Below are 23090 nucleotides of genomic sequence, written 5' to 3'. Positions count from 1 at the left end.
ACACTTTAATAAATGTACATTTAATCTAAATTGAGCTTTGGTACCGAAATTGGTAATGAGAACCGTGGATGTTTACTGGTATTGGTACCGAATACTGAAATTTTGGTACCGTGACAACACTAGTATACCATACATCATACTTAAATGTAATACAGTATAGTGTTAAATTTCTGTCATAATTTCTTTGCTTCTTCCCTTCTTAACTAAAGGAAGACCTTTCACAGTCTGTGTGGGGTTTATAGTATTCTTTAATTTCCAGATAAATAAAATAAGGCTCATCTCCTCCTCTGCATGTTATCATTACCTTTGTACAGTAATCTGTAAATTACATTACATGTCAATCAGACCATCTCTTCCTGTCTAAATGGGCGGTTACATGAGGCAAAATGGTAACAGGCATATGTTACCAGGCATATATGATTTAGAAAATCTTCATTAAATACAGAGTAGGTTTTTTATTTGTGTTGCAAATTACAAGCTATAAGTGTAAGAATTACTCAGTAGCTGACTTGTGGTTATGACTTAGCATCATTTTTTTCAGTCCATTTCAAATATACATACTTGTTTTTTTTCAGTAGCGTTAGATGCACATGTATTTCTTGGAAACCTGGATGTTTGTGACTTGTGGATAACAGGTGAACAGGTGAAGGGCCATATTCTGAATGTTCCGAATTGTGCAGCCTTGTCTTCACTAGCAGGCATCTTGCACTAAAACTTGATGGTCACTTTAGGACACTGAGTTGTGACTGAGTCATTTTCTTTAAGGTTTATGCATATGGTTTATGTTTCTTTAAGGTTTATGTATTTTAGGACACTCTTTTTATATGGTGATGAAGTAGGTCTCGCCTCATAGAAGATTGCTGTTTTTTGTTGTACACTTAAGACTACATGAAAAAATCTGATTTTTCATCAAAGACATTGTAATTTAAATTAAAATTTGTATTAAAATATTGAAAAAAAGAGAGTTATTTTAAATTGTAATACTATTTTACAATATTACTTCATTTGCTCAATGTCTGATTAAATAAATGCCACAGTGGTGAGCACAAAATACTTAAATAAATACATCCATATTTATAAAGAGGCTGTAATGTTTATAATATTAGTATAAGCAAGTAATTTCTATCATGTTGTATAACAGAGCTCTGAAATTCTTTTTGATTGCAGAGGTTAATATTTGTGTTTTCCCATTGGTAGTATGAAATAAGATCAGAACAGATGGATGAATGTCTAAATTTAGGGAGCTAATACTCAAACAGCTCGGTGGATAATTAGCACTTAACCTTCAGGGAAAGTACAGTGTCTAAAAGATGAAGTGATACACATTATTCCATGGTCAGTTGAAGTGAATTTCACAAAAGGATTCGTTAATTTATGTATTTTTTAACAGTTTTTTTTTTTTAACAAATTGAACTAAACAACTTTATTGCTTTGAATGACTACAGAACAGTAAATTGTATGACTCAAAATATGCATATTTTGTTCGGTGACATTGAATTCAATGAACATATGTTGTAGTTTTTAAAAGAGTGCACATGAAAATAATACTACCTCTTTTTTCAGGTTGCTGTATTCTGTTCTGCCTCCGTCTGTAGCCAATGAACTGCGGCATAAGCGGCCAGTGCCTGCTAAACGATACGACAACGTGACAATTCTTTTTAGTGGCATTGTTGGCTTCAATGCATTCTGCAGCAAACATGCATCAGCAGAGGGAGCCATTAAAATCGTCAACCTACTCAACGACATCTACACGAGATTTGACATTCTCACTGATTCTCGGAAGAACCCTTATGTGTATAAGGTGAGTGAATTTTAACCTGGAAATTGAATCTGTTTTTGGTTTAGTGGAACTTCATAAAATAAATATTTATTTTATGATCACTGAAAATGCTTAATTAATAGATATAAAAATACATTTATAGCCATACTCACAGACATAAACAAAGATATTCAGCACACAAAGGACAGAACGCTGTATGACTGTGACTGGCCTAAAAGTATCTTGACAAAAAGGTCCCAGGTACATGGATAAATGTGTGTGAATGTGCTTCTGGGAAGGCAATTTAGCCACAATGTAAATTAAAGCATTATAACTCGCAAGGTGAAAAATATATCAAACTCTAATTTCAGTGTCACTTTTAGCAAACTTACTGTAATAAAGGTGTCACTTTCTACAAATGTAATAAACCTACCAGCTACAAAGTTCAAAGACAAAAAAAAAAATTTATGATACATAGTTTTATAATAAATATTTTATGATGTACCCTTATTAGATCAATAAATGAATTACTATATTTAGATCAGGGTGTGAAACTTATTTTAGGTCAAGTGCCAGATTGAATCATCTTATGGGTTGATTTTTTATTTTTTTTATTTGTTCAACCTTGCTGTAGGCAATCCAGAGCGTGTACACAATTCACATTCTTCTGAGTAACCATTACTGGGATAAAAGAGAGGCGCTGGAATAAACTCATTTATTTACTAGAGACCTTTAGATTACATATGTATGCAATTGGTAATTAGGAAATATTAATCAAACAACAATACTGATATATTGTTCTTTGTTTAATATTACAGAAACTGTAAGGCTGATTAAAATTACAGGCCTGCATCTCATTTCAAGTTCAACAGCAGCAAACCAGTTTGGTAAAACTTTATTTTAGTGTACAGTGTATAGTAATAACAGTAAATTATGCATAATAATAAGCAACTAACCCTAAACCAAACATGAATCCTAATATTATTTATATAGTAAACACATGTTGTTAATTAATATGACTCTTTAATACTTATTTGTATAATTACACTGTAACAAGGGCACCTTAAAATAGTGTAACCATCATTCTACAGTGTTCATATAGATTATTTAATTACTTTGAGTAAAGCAAAAAAGTCTGTGAAGATCAAAAGACCTTGTTTAACCTAGTTAAACTTCACCCCCTCATTTAGAAGTCTGATAACCCGAAACACAGTGGACTGTCATGTGTTGATGCATGCATCTGTGTAATTTGATGCCTTTTTGTTGGATTGTAGGTGCTATAGCTATAATCTAAAATTATCTTTTTAGATATTGATGTCTTTACAAAATGGCTCATCACTTCTATAAGCATTGCATCTGCCTTACATGTTGGAAACCAACTGAAAGTAATCAGGCATGAATTTGTGCTCGAAGGTAAATAGTTATTTGACCTTCAGCAACAATCTACACACTATAATTTTTTTCTGCTATTGTTATATTTCTGTAAATGCAATAGTTTTCACTAATCAACTTAGTTTTGAATACTCTATTTCACACAAGGAAGTGGCTATAAATGGACGCCACTATACTCATTCAGTATAAACAACTGGGAAATTCTAAAATTTTACCCAAACTATTTTTCCTTCTACATGTCCTTGTTATGGTGAGTGATTCATCAAAATGGAAAAACGTCTCAGTTTATGTATGGTAACCCTCGTTCCCCAAGGAGGGAACGGATACGTACGTACGTCTGATGATATGGGGATCTCGCTTGAGAAAATAATCGCCTTCGAGTGTAAACTAAACGAGCCAATGCACATTGGGATGCGATGATTTGGAACTTCTTGCTCTGCCTCGCAGCACGAGAATATAAGGAAAGAACGGGTGGCAAGGCATGGAAGCGTTGCTCACTACCATCCGCGCCCTCTTGAGACCCAGAGATAGAGAAGCTGCTCTTACTGAGAAATTGGGTACCGCTGACTGAGACACCAGTGGCAGAACAGAATTTGATTAAACAAAAGATTCTCCCCCCGTCCCTCCACCAGGGAGAGCAGCTGTGTCCAACCCTGGGCCACCTGTCTCAGCAGCCATTTTATTTTTTTCATAAAAACCAGCAGTGTGTGGTTCGGGGACGCCACCAGGCCTTCCCACACACCCTCTGCCCCACCCTGAAACCAGGTAAATGTTGCACAGCAACACTGCCTCCCGAGTCGAGTCCCTGTGTTCCACCTCGCTGCTCGACTCCGGGTACATCCGGGGTCCCGTTGGTCCCTCTTGCATGGTGTCTGGGAACCTGGCTAGCGCCCCCAGCCCGTCTTGCTGGCTCATCTGTACCATCAGACTCGGCTATGCGATTCAGTTCGCTTTGTGCCCTCCCAAGTTCAGGGACATCCACTTCACCTCCGTGTGGAGCAGCGATGCCCCTGTCTTGCGGGCAGAGTCTATCCTACTGGCGAAGGACGCGATCGAGCCGGTCCCTCCAGCCGATATGAAGACAGGGTTCTACAGCCCCTACTTCATTGTCTTCCTGCAAAGGCTCAAAGTCACAGTAGAGCTGGCTGTGACAGTTTATTTTTTATTTATTTTTTTTTCGCAGGGGACTGACACTCTTGGCGACAAACAGAACAGGGGCAGCGCACGAGTGACTGTGGTAGCACATCGGGACAAGCTCTTGGTTACCTCATCCTGCTTCTGAATTGTGGAAAACCGCTGGGCACAGTCTCCAACAGTGTCGCCGAAAAAGGCCTGAGCACACATACAATTATAGTGGGAACTCAGCATCATCTTAATTTCCAGAGCGTAACACCCCTCTCTCTGATGCAGCGGTCGACATCTGATCCTCCCCTGGAGCCCCGAATGAAATGCTTGGTCCCTCATGAGAAGGACAAGTAATTCCATCCAGAAGCATGCGAGACAGTGAATGTGGCCGTCAAACTCAATGGCACACGGCATGCTGAGCCCTCATGAGAAAGGCAAGACGAACAATGTGTTGACGTGGTCATGCTCTCATGAGAGAGCATGAACCACCCACGAACGCAGTCTCAGCATGTTTGTGATGCATTAGAGGAGCGAGGGGCCCTTGGAGGTGGTCTCGTCGGGGAACGCTCACTGTAATCCTCAAATCACCAGTGTCCAGTGCTATTAGCCAAAGTAGCCCTTTTCTGGTGGCCACCAGAAGAGGAACTAGATCGGGTAATAGACAAAGGGACTCCACCTCATTTGACGCAGTTGAGTCTAGAGCTCCTAATGATGCACACTGGGTTGCCGTGACAACCTCTCTGTCAACCGGAAGGTCGACGGCACACATCACGCTGAGGATGGCCGGGGCTAAACAAACAGGACGATAGTGCAAGCCTGATGTGAGCACTCACATTCTCATTGAAGGCGCAACATTCTGAGCTGTGAAAACAGCTGTTTTGCCAGCTCTCTTTAAGATCACAAACAACAGCACCAGTTTGAAGAGGTGTCCTGAAGAATCAGACTCGTTTTTTGAAGTTAAAACACTCTCAGATAAGATTGCAGAGCAGGAACAACATTCACTGTCTGGCTCCAAAGTGAAAGACAAAGATGCGATGCACCTGCTGCTCATTATATTCTCGCGCTGCGAGGCAGAGCAGCTGTTGCAAATCATTGCATGCCAATGTGCATTGGCTCTTTAGTTTACACTCGAAGTTGGTTGGTCTCTCAAGCGAGATCCCCATATCGTCAGATCACCTCTGATGTGCGTAGAGAGTGACTAACGAAGGGGAACTGAACAGTTGAATCACTCACAAATCCAGTTCTCTTTCAGTCAGTCACTACGAGTTACGTCAGTGACTGACGAAATGGGGGTTTCGCTAGAGAACCCTATCACCTTCGAGAATTAGAACACGAGTCAATGGTATGAAAATACCATGGGTCTGCGGAATTTGCATCACGAATAAAAGGAGCCATGAGTGCAATCTCGCATTATGTTTCTGCTCCGGAGCCGAAGTGTTTATGTGCTTCTCTTCGCCTTCATCAAAGCAACAGTCGGTATTGGTGTGACGGCGCGTTTCTGCGGGTTCACGGTCCTGCTGCTTGTCTGTGCAGTGACTTTGCACACGGCTTGTGTTCTCCCCTGGGCGCTTCGGCACTGCTGAGAGAGCATTTTTTTCTAAAAGAGCTGCACGGGCACATCTTTTTAAAGATGTCTTGCCGGTGTGTTTCTGGATGTGGGCGCATCCGCCTGACGGTCACAAGCACTGTCTAGCGTGTTTGGGCTTTAATCACGCTCAGACAGCGCTCGTGGATGAGTCATGTTCTCATTGCAGGATCGTGGCCATCGGGTGTTAAGATCTAGACTCAATGACCTCCATGGGGGTAGAGTTCCCTCTGCTACACCCTGGTCTATCTCCTCCTTTTGAGGGGATACTTTGGCTTGTGGCCAGGGTGATCTGAGGGTTACGGTGTGGAATAACCCGACAAGTCTTCCCAAGGCAACACACACTTGCACATCGTAAGCCATGTAGCTTTCGGGTGAACCTGTTTTTTTCAGGGCCCCAGTGTTGCATTCGGGGCTCCGGCGGATGACGCCATGTCACTCACAGCGTTACAAGATGAGCTTGATTCCTCTGGAGATGAGAATTTGGCTGCGTTGCCTCCCTTGGGAGCTGGATGTTTGGTTCCTGGGGGTGGTGTGTGCTGGCACCCGCCAGCACCCGCCCCCAGTGCCTTTCTTCCCGGAGCTGCATCAACAGGTCACCAGGTCGTGGAAGTCCCCATTGACTTCCCGCGGCCCGGTGGCGTCCTCCTCCGCACCCTCGGCAATGCAATTGTGTCCCTAGAGCGCCTTTACCTGGTGTGGTGACCCAAAGCACCCCTCCAAGGCCTTTAGCTTCTCTGCCACTCTCGTGGTGAAGGCCTACAGAGCTGTGGGGCCGGCCGCCTCTGCCCTGCATGCCATGGCCATCCTTCAAGTCCATCAGGCGAAGGTGCTCAGGGTCATGCACGAGGGCAGGGCTGACCCGGGGCTCATGCAAGAGTTCAAGCCACTCGCCACTGCCACCGACCTCGCTCTACAGGCGACGAAGGTCGCGATCCCTGGGTCAGGTGATGTCCACCTGTGTGGTCCAGGAACGACATCTATGGCTCAACCTGGCTGATATGCGGGAGGCTGAGAGAACTCGTTTTCTCAACTTCCCCATATCCTAGGCTGGGCTCTTCAGCGGTGCGGTCGGGGACTTCGCCTAACAGTTCTCGGCTGCCCAGAAGCAGACTGAGACAATAAAGCATATCTTGCCCTGAAGGCCAGCTGCTTCCTCAACCCAGCCGTCGATGCAGCTCCCTCAGACTTCCCACTGCCGCTGGTTTTACTCCCTGACCGAGGGGACCCTCGGCTCGGATGCACTAGCGCACAGCTGGCCGCGAGGCCTCCGCAAGTATGTGTTCCCCCCAGTGAGCCTTCTTGCACAGGTCCTGTGCAAGATCAGGGAGGATGAGGAGCAGGTCCTTTTGGCCCATTGGCCAAACCTGGACTTGGTTCTCTGAATTGGTCCTCCTCGCGACAGTCCCTCTGTGGCGAAGGACGGCTGAGGGACGTGAGAGAATGGCGCGAGGCCGGTGGTGCGATTGCTAATGAGCAACACCTGTGTAGCACACCGGTCTCGCATCTCTCACGGAGGAGCGGAAGCATAAAGGAGGAGCGACGACGTTGATGATCGAGAGAGGACCTCTTCTTGAGACCCCGGCCTGGATATGTGCTCATGGTTCCTACCACTCCTTTCAGGGATCAGGTGGTGAACCTGCAAGCGCTGCCCTTGGAGGAGGCAGATCCAGCCTTGGCACTGCTCTGTCCAGTACGTGCCCTTCGTGCTTATGTAGACAGAACGCAGTGTTTCAGGACCTCAGACTCTTTGTCTGTTACAGTGGGAAGCTGAAGGGAAAGGCTCTCTCCAAGCAGATAGTGTCTCACTGGATAGTGGACGCCATTGTCTTCACTCATAGGAGTGAAGGCACACTCCACCAGGAGTTTGGCTTCCTCCTGGGCTCTAGCACATGGCAACTCTCTAACAGACATCTGTAGAGCTGCAGGCTGGGGTACAACTAACACTTTCGCGAGATTCTACAATCTCTGTGTAGAGCTAGTGTCCTCTCGTGTACTCGCTTCCAGTAGCCAGTAAGTAGGACCTGCTCGGTGTCATAGCTTGCTGCGCCATTCCACTCCACGGACTGGATATGTGCGCTATTTTACTCAGATGAGTTCTCCACAGACCCTGAGTTCCTCCTTCACTGTTGATGCCGTCACCAGAGTGCATGCCCGGTTGGTCAGCCCTCGTATTCGGTTAGGTGCCTCCATGTGCATGGTTCCCCGGTTGGGCAATCCCCACATGTGTATTTCCACGGTAAGTCTCCTCCGGGCATGTGTCTTTCCCTTGGCAAGACCCCTCTTGCCATCTTGAGGTTGAAACATTCCACACTGCCGGCAGGATACCTCTGAGTTCTCAATATGCATCCCGTATTCGGGTCATATGTGTATTTTAAGTCCTCCCAGCGGGTAGGCACTGTTACATATTCCATTTGGGATATGCTACCCAGTGTACCTTGGTATTCTTGCGTTAGCCTGGCCTTTTACTCATGCTAATCTCACGACAAGGAGCTGGGCTTGCGAAGGACACTGGAAGACAGCCGCAGTGGCGAGATTAGATTGGGACCCCCATTTCATCAGTCACTGACGTAACTCGTAGTAAGTGACTAAAAGGGAACATCTCGGTTACGTATGTAACCCCTCATTCCCTAAAGGAGGAAACGGAGACGTTACGTCCGCATGCCACTTCCTCTGTACCGCTGAAACGACCGGGGCCCACAGTCTCGGCTCCTCAGCAGGTAACATAATGCGAGATTGCACTCGCGGCTCCTTTTATACCCACGCGGTGGGGTGGCGTTCACGATGCAAATTCCGCAGACCTAGAGTATTTTGATACCATTTGCTCGTTTTCTAATACTCAAAGGTGATAGGGCTCTCTAGCGAAACCCCCATTTCATCAGTCACTGACGTAACGTCTCCGTTCCCTCTTACAGGGAACGAGGGTTACATACGTAACCGAGACGTTTCAGCTGGAAGTACAATTTAATGCCAGATATTATGCTTAATTTCTACTGCTGTTTTAAAATGTGAGCTATAATTTAAACAAATTTAGCTAAAAACAAAATATTATGAATTTATCATACCCATAAATTAATTGGATGTGAATGTTTTTCAGCATAAATTAACTTTTTTCTCTTTCAAAAATTTCACATGCTGGATTAGACTCCTCTAGGAGCCATATTTGCCCCACAGGCTGTGTTTGACACGCTTGATTTAGATATTAAAAGGGGATAATGTAAGTCTTTGGAATGTCCAGAGCAACCATTAACTGCATGGTTTTGTATTTCTGTAGCTTTACTAACTTTTTTGTTGTAACTTTCTGTGCCTCATAGCCTCTACTTGTCCAAGCACAGATAATGTACATTGCTCTCTTCAAAACATGGGTGTACAGACAAGAATGCACTTCATGTAGCTTTGCCAACTAAACAAAATAGATGGGTAGAATTTCAAGGTTGGCTTACCCAAAAAAGCAATATTTACTTTAAATGAATTGTATCTATTTGGTACAAAGGTCTCGTGAAGGACTGGGCTCTCTCTGAAGATGTGTTTTAGAGTTTGTTGCAAGGTTTGGAGAAAAAAACCACAAGGAGTTTTACTGGCAACATTTGTAGTGTGCGTCGTCAGGAAAACTTGGATGTATCAAAAGTATCCTACAATTGGCTAACTTGGATAATAGTTTATCCTGCTATTTTAATTTTATTTTGCTTGGCTGTATTCATATCACAAACTAGTTATTACCAGACATTCAAGGCCACAATTTTTAAATGGTTTTAGTGACTAGTGATTTACCTTAGTAAATCTTGGATATCCATAATTCAATACATGTTAATTAAAAATTTTAAGTAAATATCTGTATGGTATACAAATATTATTGCTTTAAGTAGGTTAGTGTTAACTGTTAAATGACTTAAATATAAAATTGGGGTAGGGAATATAAAAATATCCAAGCAGAGCTGTATCCAAGCAGAGGAAAATCCTTTGAGGTTCATAATACCACAGGCACATTAGCTATTTCTGGTGGTTTCTAATTTGAAGCCATCACTTTCTTAAATATCTTTCTATTCTCTGAAAGGTGGAGACTGTTGGTGATAAGTACATGACCGTGAGTGGCCTTCCAGAGCCCTGCACCCACCATGCAAAGTCCATATGTCACCTGGCCCTAGACATGATGGAGATCGCTGGACAGGTGAAAGTGGATGAGGATCCTGTGCAGGTGATCACTCAGAATATTTTCTTGTCCCTGTTACAAGTTTAAACAAAAAAAAAAAAAAATGCTTTGCAAATGAGGTTCTTTTAAGTTCTTTCTTTCCAGAACATCTAATCAACAGGATAACGTAGTATCACTGCATTCTGCAAGTCTCCAGATGAGATACTGTATACTGTTTAATATATGAAATTATATATAATGTGATATAGAATATGTGACCCTGGACCGCAAAACCAGTCACATGTCGCACGGGTATATTTGTGGCAATAGCCAACAATGCATTGTATGGGTCAAAATTATCGATTTTTCTTTTATGCCAAAAATCATTAGGATATTAAGTAAAGATCATGTTCCATGAAGATATTTTGTAAATTTCCTACCGTAAATATATAAAAAATATATTTTTATGAGTGGATGCAGCAAAATCGCGAACATATGGACAACTTTAAAAGCGATTCCCTTTCAAGGGAACTCGCGTTGTGTCGAGATGACGCTTTGGGAACACTCTGCGTGATTGCGTCGTGAAGCACTACTGAAATCAGTCCAATGGCGTATAGGCGGTTGAAGACATGGCAGGAAGCTTTAAAGCGCACCCAGACCAAACATTGTCAGCTTCTTTGTCTTCATCAAGTGCTCTGTGTGAAACTGTCTCTGTCTATTGATTGTTGTTTGTTCACAAGCTGACTGCCGTCAGCCAATGAGTGAAAACTAACTTTATTCAAGAGCTGCTGTAAAGCCAAAACAATCTCTGTTTATTTTAATTGTCTATTATCACTGTAAAGCTGCTTTGAAACAATCTATATTGTTAAAAGCGCTATATAAATGAAGGTGATTTGACTTGACTTTGATACAAGTGCTTCAGACACCAGTCACACTGATGGCGTTTCCCATGGTGTCAACTCCATGATGCAGCATCGAAGTTCCACTTTGAATGGGAACTATATTAACATAACAAGTGAACCTCAAGGAACATATTAATAAAAAAGACCCCTTTTACACTTACAGAACATCAAAAATATTTTAACAACCTTTAATTTAATTTAACTTAAAACAGGATTCACATAAACCCATTATTATAAATTTCAGATTTAGCTGTGCCTTTTATAGAATCTAAAAAAGCAGATGTTGCGGTAATTATTTTTTTAATGCGTTACACAGCCAATATTAATCACAGAAATATTTTTTTGCAAATTACTTCATATAAAAAATACTTCCAATGCACACTGCACATACACAAGTATGTACTGGTAATTGTATATGTAATTTAATGAATAAATAAATGTTGAATGTTTAGACTTGTTTAATGTGCTGCTTCATAGCATAAATTAAACAAAATCTCTTGCATATTTATACGTACCTGGCTATTGGGGTCACATAGGCACCCACCCAACACGCTGTCCTTTATAAAACACCCCCATCATAAAACATGCTCCTGTGGGTATACATTTTACCTTGTGTATGTTTTGTGTTTTCTAAAAATAGCTCTATAATACATTTCTAAACTGTATTAGACATGTCCCCATTATAGAATAGTCTCGGCTGGGTCTTTTGTTTAACCAGAAGACACAGATTTGTTATTATATGTGCGGCTGTTTAAGATGTGCTGCGTCTAAATGAGAAAAAAATGCTGTATTAGGCGGATGGGCACTTTCACACAAAGACACACACACACACACACACACACACACACACACACACACACACACACACACACACACACACACACACACACACACACACAAGTAAGCACAGTCTGGCAAAGGGAGACGGCGTCAGATCATCCTTCCTTTCAGTGTTTAAAAATACACCCACATTAACTTTATTCTGAACAGTTAGCTCTGCTCTGAAACGTACACATGGCAGAGCGTGCCTAGATCAGATAAGGAATGTTCTATGCATTTGCTGGAGAAAAAAAAGAATGATTTCTCCTGCATAAATATGTCAGCATTGTTGAAGACAATTTGATTATTAATGTTTTATGTGTAAATGCGTTTACATATTTTCAAGCTTTACATATTTACCATCTAACTGTTATGTTTCGGAGCAGATCACCATTGGAATTCACACAGGAGAGGTGGTCACAGGGGTGATAGGGCAAAGAATGCCCCGTTACTGCTTGTTTGGAAACACGGTCAACCTGACAAGTCGTACTGAGACCACAGGAGAGAAAGGAAGGATAAATGTGTCTGAATACACATACAGGTGAGAGAACCATGTCAAACCTGAATGACAAAAATATGTTTGTATTTTTATGAAATTGGCAGTGTACAATTAATATACTTAGTATGTTATTAAACACATTGTAAAAATGGTAATGCGTAATGTTAAAGAGCAGTTCCTACCTGATTTAACTAATTAAAATTAATTTTGTCGTTGTTTAGGATAATTTAGGATTATTCAGTGGGTAAATATCTTTTTTTTAACTTGAATAAGACCATTTTTATATTTTTTGACAACCATAATGAGGTTAATATGTTATAAGGTTATTAATTTAATATAATATACGTGCAATATCACACTGCATATAGCCGTGCGATATCGCTCTTTATTTGTATAATCACAGCCGTGCTGATATAGAGCCATATCGAACGGCTACGAGTGTGATATTGCGTTTATACAACACAAGTGTAAGCTTATTCTATTATGTATAGTAAAGTAGAGTATTATGAGAGAGAGATCCACTAAGTGAGTGCTTTAGCTGCATCTAGCTGATATATACCACAGTTCAAACTTATTGTTACGAAATCACTGGAGGCAAGCTGGTTGAGAACCCAAATGCAACTTTAATTCAAAACAATCAAACATTAAACAAAGGCATGGAACAGAAACAAGAAAAATGATCGGAAACATTAAATACTAGACAAAGAAACAGGGCAAACATGAGGGCTTAATTATACAGACTAATTACTAGACAAAGCATACCTGTGAACAATTAAACAATGAACCAATAACATCATGACACATCAGACAAGGGAACACATGGCAGGATCACTTGACTTGAACAAGGGATCACATGACATACATGAAACGAGAACAAGGAACAAAACCAAACCGTGACACTTATATTCATTTCATTTAAATTAATTTAGTGATATTCATCATCACAAAATCAGTTTGAATGTCCGCTGAAGAAAGCAATATCTTTGTCTTTGCCCAGTTAAGAGGATTTCCCACGAGTTAATGCATTTATAAAGGTGTCTTCACATATAGTTTATTTTAAAAGTACCAAACCCAGTTCACTTAAAGTGAACCAGAAAGGGAACCAGCCGAAAGTGACTTCAGTCCTTTTGGTGTTCACAATATACTGGACTCAACTGGACCCGGTTCTTTTTTTGGTCCTCTTCAGCATTGAAGTGATCTCAGACCCTTTCTTGTTCTCGGATCCCAGCTTTCTGTACATTTTGCATGTCTACAATTCGACCTTCGACAACATCTGTCAAAAATTTCAAAATTTATATCCAGGTTGTCGTTGAAGGGACAGGAATCCTTTATTTCAGCGGAATCCCCACTTCAACACATTTTTTCACTGGTGCTCATGTACTTCTGTCATATTTGTATAAAAGTTTTTTTTACTTTTACTTTTACTTTTACACGGCATTGTAGCGCTGTTATAGCCTCTTCTGTTATAGCCTCTTTTAGGGGTGGTGCGATATGGCAAAAATATCACATGATTTTTTTCAGGTAAATCTCAATTTCATCACGATTCTTTTCATGTAGTTTTTAATATTTTGTAAGTGACTGAGTAGTAGGCTACAACCAAACTAATTTCCCTATTTCAAAAACGAAGCCTTACAGAGATAAAAAAATATAATGTAGTTAAATATAACAGAAAAAAGAAAGACAGACCATGTAGGCCATAGTGGGCGAAGATAAAAAAAAAAATTTCATTATTTTATCTTTGTTATTAAAAATAAGAATAAAGATGCACATAACAAATACACAACATAACATACACATGAAATTAACAGTGCTTTATTTTTTTCAGCCACAGTAGGTGGATATAATAACACTACCATTTAAATACGAAATTGAATAAACAAATGTAAAAAAAAAAACTCTACATAGACTTCACTGTATAAATTATACATTGATTCTTATTTAAGCTACTGAAGTTCTTCAGTGAAGAGCAGTGAGTGATTTTCTCTTTTGTTGTTTTATTAACACTAAGGATTAGCGGCAGCATGTTTGTTATTTGATTACTGTTTCTTTAAGAGCTCATGCTGCACGGATACAGACACGCATCCGATTTTCTTGCAACTGTCTACTTTCACTTTAGACATAACACATAACGTACTCGGTTACTAACGTAACCTCGGTTCTCTCTAGAGAGGGAACGAGTACTGCGTAATATCTTACGCTATGCGGAAAACTCTTTTCCACGATATATTGAAGCCAAAAATTATCCTTTAATTTTGATTAATGTAAAACGCTGTGCGGCAGCGTGCAGACATAGACAAGACGGCTCGCGCGCCTATTGGCTGCCCTGCGGCAACAGGGTTCCGCAGGGACCCTGTTCCGCTTCGCGCCCATTTCGTCACGTCCAGCCAGAATAGGCGTGGCCTTGGCCTGTAAATACACTCGACAGGCTGATACAAACTGGTTTTCATTGCTGAAGCGAACCAGCGCTGTTGTATGCACGGCAAGATACGCAGTACTCGTTCCCTCTCTAGAGAGAACCGAGGTTACGTTAGTAACCGAGTACGTTCTCTTACGAGAGTATCTCTCGTACTGCGTAATATCTTACGCTATGGGGAACACAATGTAAGACGCCGTGCGTACTGGGATCCCACACTAAAGTCCCAAGGGCAGTAGCCCGGGGCTCATATAGTGCATAATCACCGTAGACTCACAGAGAGTCGGAGAAGAGAGGCTACAAGCATCATTCCCCATGAAATAGCATCCCACAGGAGCTAGTTATGTTAACAGTATTTCCCGCAGACAGGGTGAACGCGTTCAGCCTGAACTGGGCAAAAGTACGGGTTATTCAACACCCATGGAGCTGTTCTATCGATCAGTGAGCGATACTCAAGCAAAACTCAGCATTCTGCGCCGGCGCAGCGGGACAGATAGTACTGAATTCTAGACCGACAGCAGCTTGGCCTGTAAGGCGGGAACCTCTAGGTTATAGAACCGTATAAATGTAGACGGCGAGGCCCAGCCCGCCGCCATACAGATATCATGCAAGGAAATCCCAATAGACCACGCCCACGAAGAGGCCACGCCTCTCGTGGAGTGCGCTCTGACACCCAAAGGACACTGCAGGCCCTTAGAAGTGTAAGCCAGCGCTATGGCATCGACTATCCATCTGGATAGGCTCTGTTTTGATACGACCAGTCCCTTGGAGCGTCCGCCAAACAAAACAAAGAGCTGCTCGGTCTGCCTGAAGACAGACGAGCGGGACACATAAGCTCTCAGCGCCCTGACGGGGCAAAGGAGATTAGCATCCGCCTCCTCATTGTTCACCGGGAGGGCGCACAGGGAAATAACCTGGGCCCTGAACGGTGTGTTGAGGGATTTGGGCACGTACCCGTGCCTTGGTTTGAGTATGACTTTTGAGTCATTAGGCCCAAACTCCATACAGGACGTGCTTACTGAAAGCGCTTGTAAGTCCCCCACGCGCTTCATTGAAGCAAGAGCCATAAGAACTACCGTTTTGAAAGACAGGTGCTTCATGTCTGACAAATGGATTGGCTCAAATGGGGCACCTTTCAGGGCTTCCAGAACCGTAGAAACCACATAGGGACTGAGGGGGGTCTGGGAGGATTCAGCCTCCGAGCTCCCCTGAGGAATCGCACGACTAGGTCGTTTTTCCCCAGTGACTGGCCAGACGTCAGTTTTGCAAACGTCGTTATGGCCGCCACGTATACTTTGAGCGTGGACGGGGTTCTACCCTTATCCAGCAGCTCCTGAAGGAAGGAGAGCACTTCCGTAACCCCGCAGTCTACGGGTGAAAAGCCCTGAGCTTGACACCAGGTAGAGAACACTGACCATTTCGAGGAGTAGAGCCGTCTAGTAGACGGGGCCCTAGCCTGCGTGATCGTGTTTAACACTCCCTCCGGGAGGTTAGCAGGTACCCGTTGATGGCCCACACATGTAGGGAGCATAATTCCGGGCGAGGATGCCAAATCGAGCCCTTTGCCTGAGAGAGGAGATCTCTCCTCACCGGTATCGGCCACGGGGCAGTGCTGGTCAGCTGTCAATAGGACTGGGAACCAAGTCTGGTTCGTCCATAGCGGAGCCACGAGCAGCACTGGGCATCCATTTTCCCTAATTCGTTCCAGCACTTGAGGCAGGAGCGAGATGGGGGGAAAAGCATAGAGGGGGCGTCGAGGCCATACGTGGGCCAGCGCATCCCTGCTCTTGGAGAAAAAGTTCGGACAGTGAGCGTTTTCCTGGGACGTGAACAGGTCCACCTGCGCTCTGCCGAATGTCTCCCACAGCAGTTGGATCGTCTGCGGGTGCAGCGACCATTCCCCTGCTGGGACATTATTTCTGGACAGTCTGTCTGGTCCCAGATTCAGGTGACCAGGCACATGCGCTGCTTTCAATGAAAGCAGGTTGTGCTGAGCCCAGTCCAGGAGGCGTTTCGACAGCCTGTAAAGGCTTCGGGACCTGATGCCGCCCTGGTGATTTATGTACGCCACCACTGACATGTTGTCCGACCGGACTAAGACGTGGCGGCCTCTTATCTGGGGACAAAAGCGCCTTAGCGCGTTGTCTACTGCCAGCATTTCTAGACAGTTTATGTGTAGGAGCTTCTCCCGTTCTGACCACTGGCCAAAGAACGGTCTGCCCTCGAGCAGCGCTCCCCATCCCGAGGTGGAGGCGTCCGTGGACACCACCATCACACTCGAGGGAGTCCCCAGACTCACGCCTGACTGGTACCAGTCGGCTTTTTTCCAAGGTTTCAGAGCCGAGACGCATTTCCTGTCGACCCTGAGGCGAAACAGACCAGCGGCCCATGCCCCGGGCGGAACTCGCGCTTTCAGCCATAACTGCAGTGGGCGCATGCGAAGCAGGCCCAGCTGAAGTACCGAAGATGCTGAGGCCATGAGACCCAGCATTTTCTGAAACCGTTTGAGCGGGACTATAGAGCCGCGGCTGAAGGATTTCACGGCGCGCTGAATGTCCTGTCCCCGCTCCGGCGACAGACTTGCTGTCATAGGCAGCGAGTCTATCACTGTTCCCAGAAAATAAATTTTCTGGCTGGGAGACAGCGAACTCTTCGCCCAATTGACTGTGAGACCCAGATTCTCGAGATGTTCGAGTAATGTGGTCTTGTGTTCTATGAGCTCTGATCGTGATCGAGCTAGAATCAACCAATCGTCCAAGTAGTTCAAAATTCGCATGCCCTGAAGTCTCAGGGGTGCGAGAGCCGCGTCCATGCACTTCGTGAATATGCGGGGTGCTGGGGACAGTAGGACTGTGTATTGATATGCCTGGCCCTCGAAGGCGAATCTCAAAAATCGCCTGTGACGTGACGCAATCTGTATTTGGAAATAGGCGTCTTTCAGATCTATTGACATGAACCAGTCTCTCTGGCGCACTTGCGCAAGGATTTTGCTGGTTGTCAGCATTTTGAACTTGCGTTTCAGAAGCGCTTTGTTCAGCTGTCGCAGATCTAGAATGGGTCTGAGACCCCCGTCTTTTTTCGGTACCAGAAAATATCTGCTGTATACACCCCCTTCGCTCTGAGCCTGAGATAAAGGTTCTATGGCCCCTTTGCTCAGTAGTTTCGCTATTTTGGTTCGAAGTAGATGAGATACTTCGTTGTCTACCGTGGTTTCGACACGCGCCGTGTAACGGCGGGGACGTCGAGCGAACTGTAGCGAATAGCCTCTTTTTATAGTGTTCAACACCCATTCTGATACCCCGGGAAGCTTTGCCCACGCATTTGCGTGAATAGCTAGAGGCAGAATGAGATCCGGGCTCTGGACGCGGCATAGCGGCGGCTGCAGAGCTTCGGTGTGCTGAGACATAAACACTGTGTTTAAAGTGTGCGAGGCGGGGGGCGCGCCGATCACGGCAGGCAGCCTGGTCGCGCTCGATTTCTCTATGACAGATTGTAGAGAGAGAGCGAGCGGGACAAACCCCGTAGGGTTCAGCGTGTCTGTGAGCGAATGTGGGCGCGGGACAGCGGGCACATTTACTGCACTGAAAACACCGTCGGCTTGCGCTGACTGAATATGTGTTGGTTTCGTTTTATCAGAAACCGTGGGACACGCATCGTGTAGTGTTTGTGGGCACTCTGTCGTGGGCACATTCACTACGTTTGCACAATCGGCATGAGTCGATTTTATTTGTGCTAGCCCTGAACTGTGGCGGGCTGTGTCTGTGTGTGGGAATTGGCACTGAGACGTGGGCATTCTTACAACACTCATAACACCATCGGCCGTGGCCGGAATACCAGAAAATACACTCTTTTTTGGGATTTATCTGGGTCGCCGTAAAAATGGCGTTAATGTGCATGTAAGCGGGCTGTGGTACCGGCTTGTTTACTGCGAAATACACTGGAACAGTCACATTGTTTGGAACTGAACGAGCGAGAGGTTTTGGTGGAGTTTGGCCGTGGCGAGACTTAAACACCGTGGGTCTTAGCTGACTGTATGTGTGTTGGTTTCGTTTTACAGAAAACGTGGCACATGCAGTGTGTAGTGTTTGTGGGCACTGGGTTGTGGGCACATTCACTACATTTAATGCACAATTGACATGAGTCGATTTCATATGTGCGAGCCCTGCACTGTGGCGGGCTGTGTTTGTGTGTAGAAATGAACACTGGGCTGTGGGCATTTTTATTACACTCATAACACCATCGGCTGTGGCCGGAATACCAGAAAATACATTGCTTATATGATTTTTCTGGGTTGCCGTGGAAACGGCATTTGTGTGCAGGCAAGCGGGCCATGGTACCGGCTTGTTTATTGCAAAATACACTGGAACAGTCACATTTTCTTGGAACTGAACGAGCGAAAATTTCAGTGCAAGTCTGGCCGCGGCGAGACTAAATTTTACCTGCTGCGAGCGCTGGGATCGAACACGGGTCTCCCGTGCGATGGCTTTAGGTTTCGCCACTGAGCCTCAGGGGGAAACGACAAAAGCTTAAAGTAGCTCGACCACATAATAGAGCGTCATCACAGTTTTGTGTGTGTTGGCGTTTGTTTGCAGGCGTGCGTGTTATACAACAGGCTCATTGCTGCAATATTGACATTTTCAGCTGCTCAAACTAAGAGGAGCTGAGAAATGTTTGAGAAATGGAGATTGGTCCGGCCTCGGCGGGACTAAAAATACACTCTTTCCTCATTTCGCCGGTGACGCATGCCCACGGGGGGCGGGGGTGGGGTAGCTTTCTTATAACGTAAAGAAAGCTAGCCGCGGTTTTGATGCTGGCCCGTTTCCCTGACGACTCGCGGGCAAAAGGGGGAGGTCCACAGAGCTCGCCCAATCCTCACTGTCCGACGCGGGGATAGAGCAGCTGGCCTCCTCTACAGATGCAGCTATCTCGTCGTCATTAATGGCGGAAGCGGCGGCGGCCGTTGTCCGTCAGTGAGCGACTCGATTGAAGCTGGTGAAGCTGGTGGGCGAACCGGCGAGCTTTCACGGCTGGAGAAGGATCGGGGACCCGCTGAGTAGGGCGCTTTGCGGCGCGGCACTACAGCGGGCGGGAGTCTCACTCACCATGGCAATAGCTGGCCTTCTCTACCGATGCAGCTATCTCGTCGTCACTAATGGCGGAAGCGGCGGCGCGCGGCGGCCGCTGTCCGTCAGTGAGCGACTCGATTGAAGCTGGTGAAGCTGGCGGGTGAACCGGCGAGCTTTCACGGGCTGGAGAAGGCTCGAGGACCCGCTGAGTACGGCGCTTTGCGGCGCGGCACTACAGCGGGCGGGAGTGCAGACTCGGAGAAAAAATGCCAGGCAAGTCCTCAGAGTCACCATGGCAATAGTTCCACAGGAACGAAGCGTCTTCAAAAAGACGCTTCTCTTTTAGATAAAGAGAGAGAGAGAGAGAGAGAGTGTGAGTCGCGACGGCGAACACACACTCTAGCAGTGAAAAAGGATATTAACGCCGGAAAGCGTAGCAGGTACGGCGGCTGAAGGCGGCGAGGTGAAGGCCAGCGGCTTCAGGCTCGAAGGCTCGTCCCGCAGAAGGCTTACTATCAGACGGCGCGGCTTCTCACTCCGGATCCAGCGATGCAGTAGTGCTTCGCTGAAGAGATGAAAATCAGTTTGTATCAGCCTGTCGAGTGTATTTACAGGCCAAGGCCACACCTATTCTGGCGGGACGTGACGAAATGGGCACGAAGCGCCCCCATTGGATGTCACGTCACGCAGGGCCTCTCTCAATAGGCTTGCTGCTGTTGCCGCAGGGCAGCCAATAGGCGCGCGAGCCGTCTTGTCTATGTCTGCACGCTGCCGCACAGCGTTTTACATTAATCAAAATTAAAGGATAATTTTTGGCTTCAATATCTCGTGGAAAAGAGTTTTCCCCATAGCGTAAGATATTACGCAGTACGAGAGATACTCTCGTAAGAGAACCGAATGTGTTTATGTAAGTTTTGTGTACATTTGCCAATAAGACACGAAAGATAACTTAGTTCAGTACTCACGCCTTTCGGGTTTTCACACTCAGAACAGCACGCAAATGAAATGTTATGCAATGTTATATTATGCATTTATGCATGCAAATTATCAACTTTCATGACTGTGCAGTGTCACATGAGCGTAACTCTACCGCTGCGCTGCGATAACATGTGATGTGAATGTATGTCGCGTTGTACAGTATGTTGGAACGGAGACACTAGAACTGCAAAAGATAGAATGCACTGTAGCACGAAACGAAGCGCAAAGTGGATCAGGAGCTCATTGCCTTCACATATCGGTCACTTTGATTTTGCCAAGGAAGACATGTTCCTGGATCAACATATTTTGTTGATCCTGGAATAACATTCCTGTCCCAAAATTTAGTCCTTACCCTATCCCTACCCCTAGACCTAACCCTAACCATAAGTTTTCCCTAAAATCAGAGGGAAATGATAGGTGAATAACACTGATGTTGAAGCACCTTACCCTGGTTCTAAGCCTAAACTTGCTTCAAATCTGATTGGTTGATCTGAAAGTTGTTCCAGGATCAACAAAGATGCTGATCCAGGAACATCTGGTACTTGGTGAAATCATGTTCACCTCACATATCACAAAGAAATTGAACCACAAAAGAGGGTCCTTTTAGGGGTGTCTGAGATCACTTGGTTTGTTCACCTAAATACACGCTGAACTGCTCCAAGAGGGCTCAACCGAACTAGTTGTGGAAACACCCTAAATTGTTTACAACCTTGTATCTGTCCTTTTCAATATAAAAGTCTTTGACTGACAACACAAAAGACTGACTCACTCATAAAGACAGTTTTTGCTGCCATCTAATGGTGTAATAATGTAACTGTCACTGAAGTCGAAATCACAATCTAACGGGCCCTTCAAACGGATTATCCGTTTGAAACACCCAAAATTAATTATACCTCACACTATAGAATATTTGACATATTTGAGGTCTAAATTACTACATTCCCGCCTAAAAAAATCTTAAAGGGATAGTTCACCCAAAAAGGAAAATTCTGTCATTAATTACTCACCCTCATGACGTTCCAAACCCATAAGCCCTTAATTTATCTTCAAAACACAAATAAAGATATTTTTATGAAATCTTAGAGCTTTCTGACCCCTGCAACATAATCACCACTTTCAAGGCCCGGAAAGGTAGTAAAGATATTGTTAAAATAGTCCATGTAACTTCAGGGTTCAACCTTAATGTTATGAAGCGACGAAAATGCTTTTTGTGCACTATTTTAACAATGTATTTACTATCTTTCTGGGCATTGAAAGTGGTGATTACGTTGCAGTATATGGGAGGGTCAGAAAGCTCTCAGATTTCATCAAAAAAATCTTAATTTGTGTTCCGAAGGTAAATGAAGGTCTTACGGGTTTGGAACGACATGAAGATAAGAAATTTTTAAAAAAATTGGTGAACTAAGTCTCTAAATCGTCTCAGGTTACGTATGTAACCCTGGTTCCCTGAGAGGGAACGAGGCGCTGCGTTGAGACGCGGTGGGAATGCTCTGCGTGATTGCGTCGTGAAGCACGTGTATAATCAGTCCAATGGAAGAGCGAGACGTCATAGGCGGGTGACATCATAGACCAGGAAGCTATAAAGCACCCCTGAAAACAGACCGCGACAACTTCTGATAAGCCTGAAGCAAGTCGATCAGGGCATACAGGAAGTATGCCAGGAGAACGCAGCGTCTCGTTCCCTCTCAGGGTTACATACGTAACCTGAGACGTTCCCTTTCAAGGGAACTCGAGCTGTGTTGAGACGCGGTGGGAACCCCATACCCACTACGCCATAATGAGAAATGCCCGTTCTGTGTGAAGTCCTTGCGCACACTAAGAAGCAAGCAACCTAGCCCCGAGAGTGGAGAGGTCTAAGTCGTAGAATCGGACAAATGTATGTGGTGAGGACCAGCCTGCCGCATTACAAATATCCTGAAGGGAAACACCCGAAATGAAAGCCTTAGAGGCAGCCATACTCCTTGTAGAATGGGCCCGAACAGCCATAGGTGAAGGCTGTCCGGCCGCTTCATAAGCAAGTGAGATAGCCTCAACTACCCACTTGCTCATTACCTGTCTCGATGCAGGGCAACCTTTTTTGGTTGAACCGAAACAGACAAATAACTGCTCTGATCTACGCCACAGGGCAGCTCTGTGAACGTAGGCATCCAAAGCCCTAACGGGACATATCAGATTGAGACTTTCCTTATCTGGGGTATTAAAAGGTGGAGGCCAAAAAGCCTGCTGCACAATAGGGCCCGCCACATTAGTGGGGACCTTAGGAATGTAACCCGGCCTAGGGTGTAAAAATTCTATCACCATACCAGGTGCAAATTCCAAACATGAAGGAGCCACCGATAGGGCTTGCAGATCTCCAATCCTCTTGATGCAAGAAATAGCAAGTAAAAATAAAGTTTTTAGTGTAAGGAACTTCTCTGAAACCT

The 23090-nt window shown here is 44.6% G+C and overlaps 1 protein-coding gene across 2 annotated transcripts in view; it reads left to right on the top strand.

Annotated features, from left to right (window-relative positions):
- Positions 1–23090, top strand: part of gucy1b1 (guanylate cyclase 1 soluble subunit beta 1) — a 70346-nt gene that overhangs the window by 41883 nt on the left and 5373 nt on the right. For both annotated transcript variants that reach the window (XM_077232423.1, XM_077232424.1), the window contains 3 exons: positions 1564–1801; positions 9916–10056; positions 12098–12252. In XM_077232423.1, coding sequence (XP_077088538.1) covers positions 1564–1801; positions 9916–10056; positions 12098–12252 — 534 coding nt within the window. The remainder of the gene's footprint in view (positions 1–1563; positions 1802–9915; positions 10057–12097; positions 12253–23090) is intronic.

Source organism: Siphateles boraxobius, unplaced genomic scaffold (assembly GCF_051911475.1).
Source record: "Siphateles boraxobius isolate OS27281-9 unplaced genomic scaffold, OSU_SipBor_1 17, whole genome shotgun sequence".
In the NCBI taxonomy this organism is placed as follows: domain Eukaryota; kingdom Metazoa; phylum Chordata; class Actinopteri; order Cypriniformes; family Leuciscidae; genus Siphateles; species Siphateles boraxobius.
The sequence above is the reverse complement of the archived record's forward strand: the minus strand, read 5'-3'. Positions and strand labels throughout refer to the sequence as shown.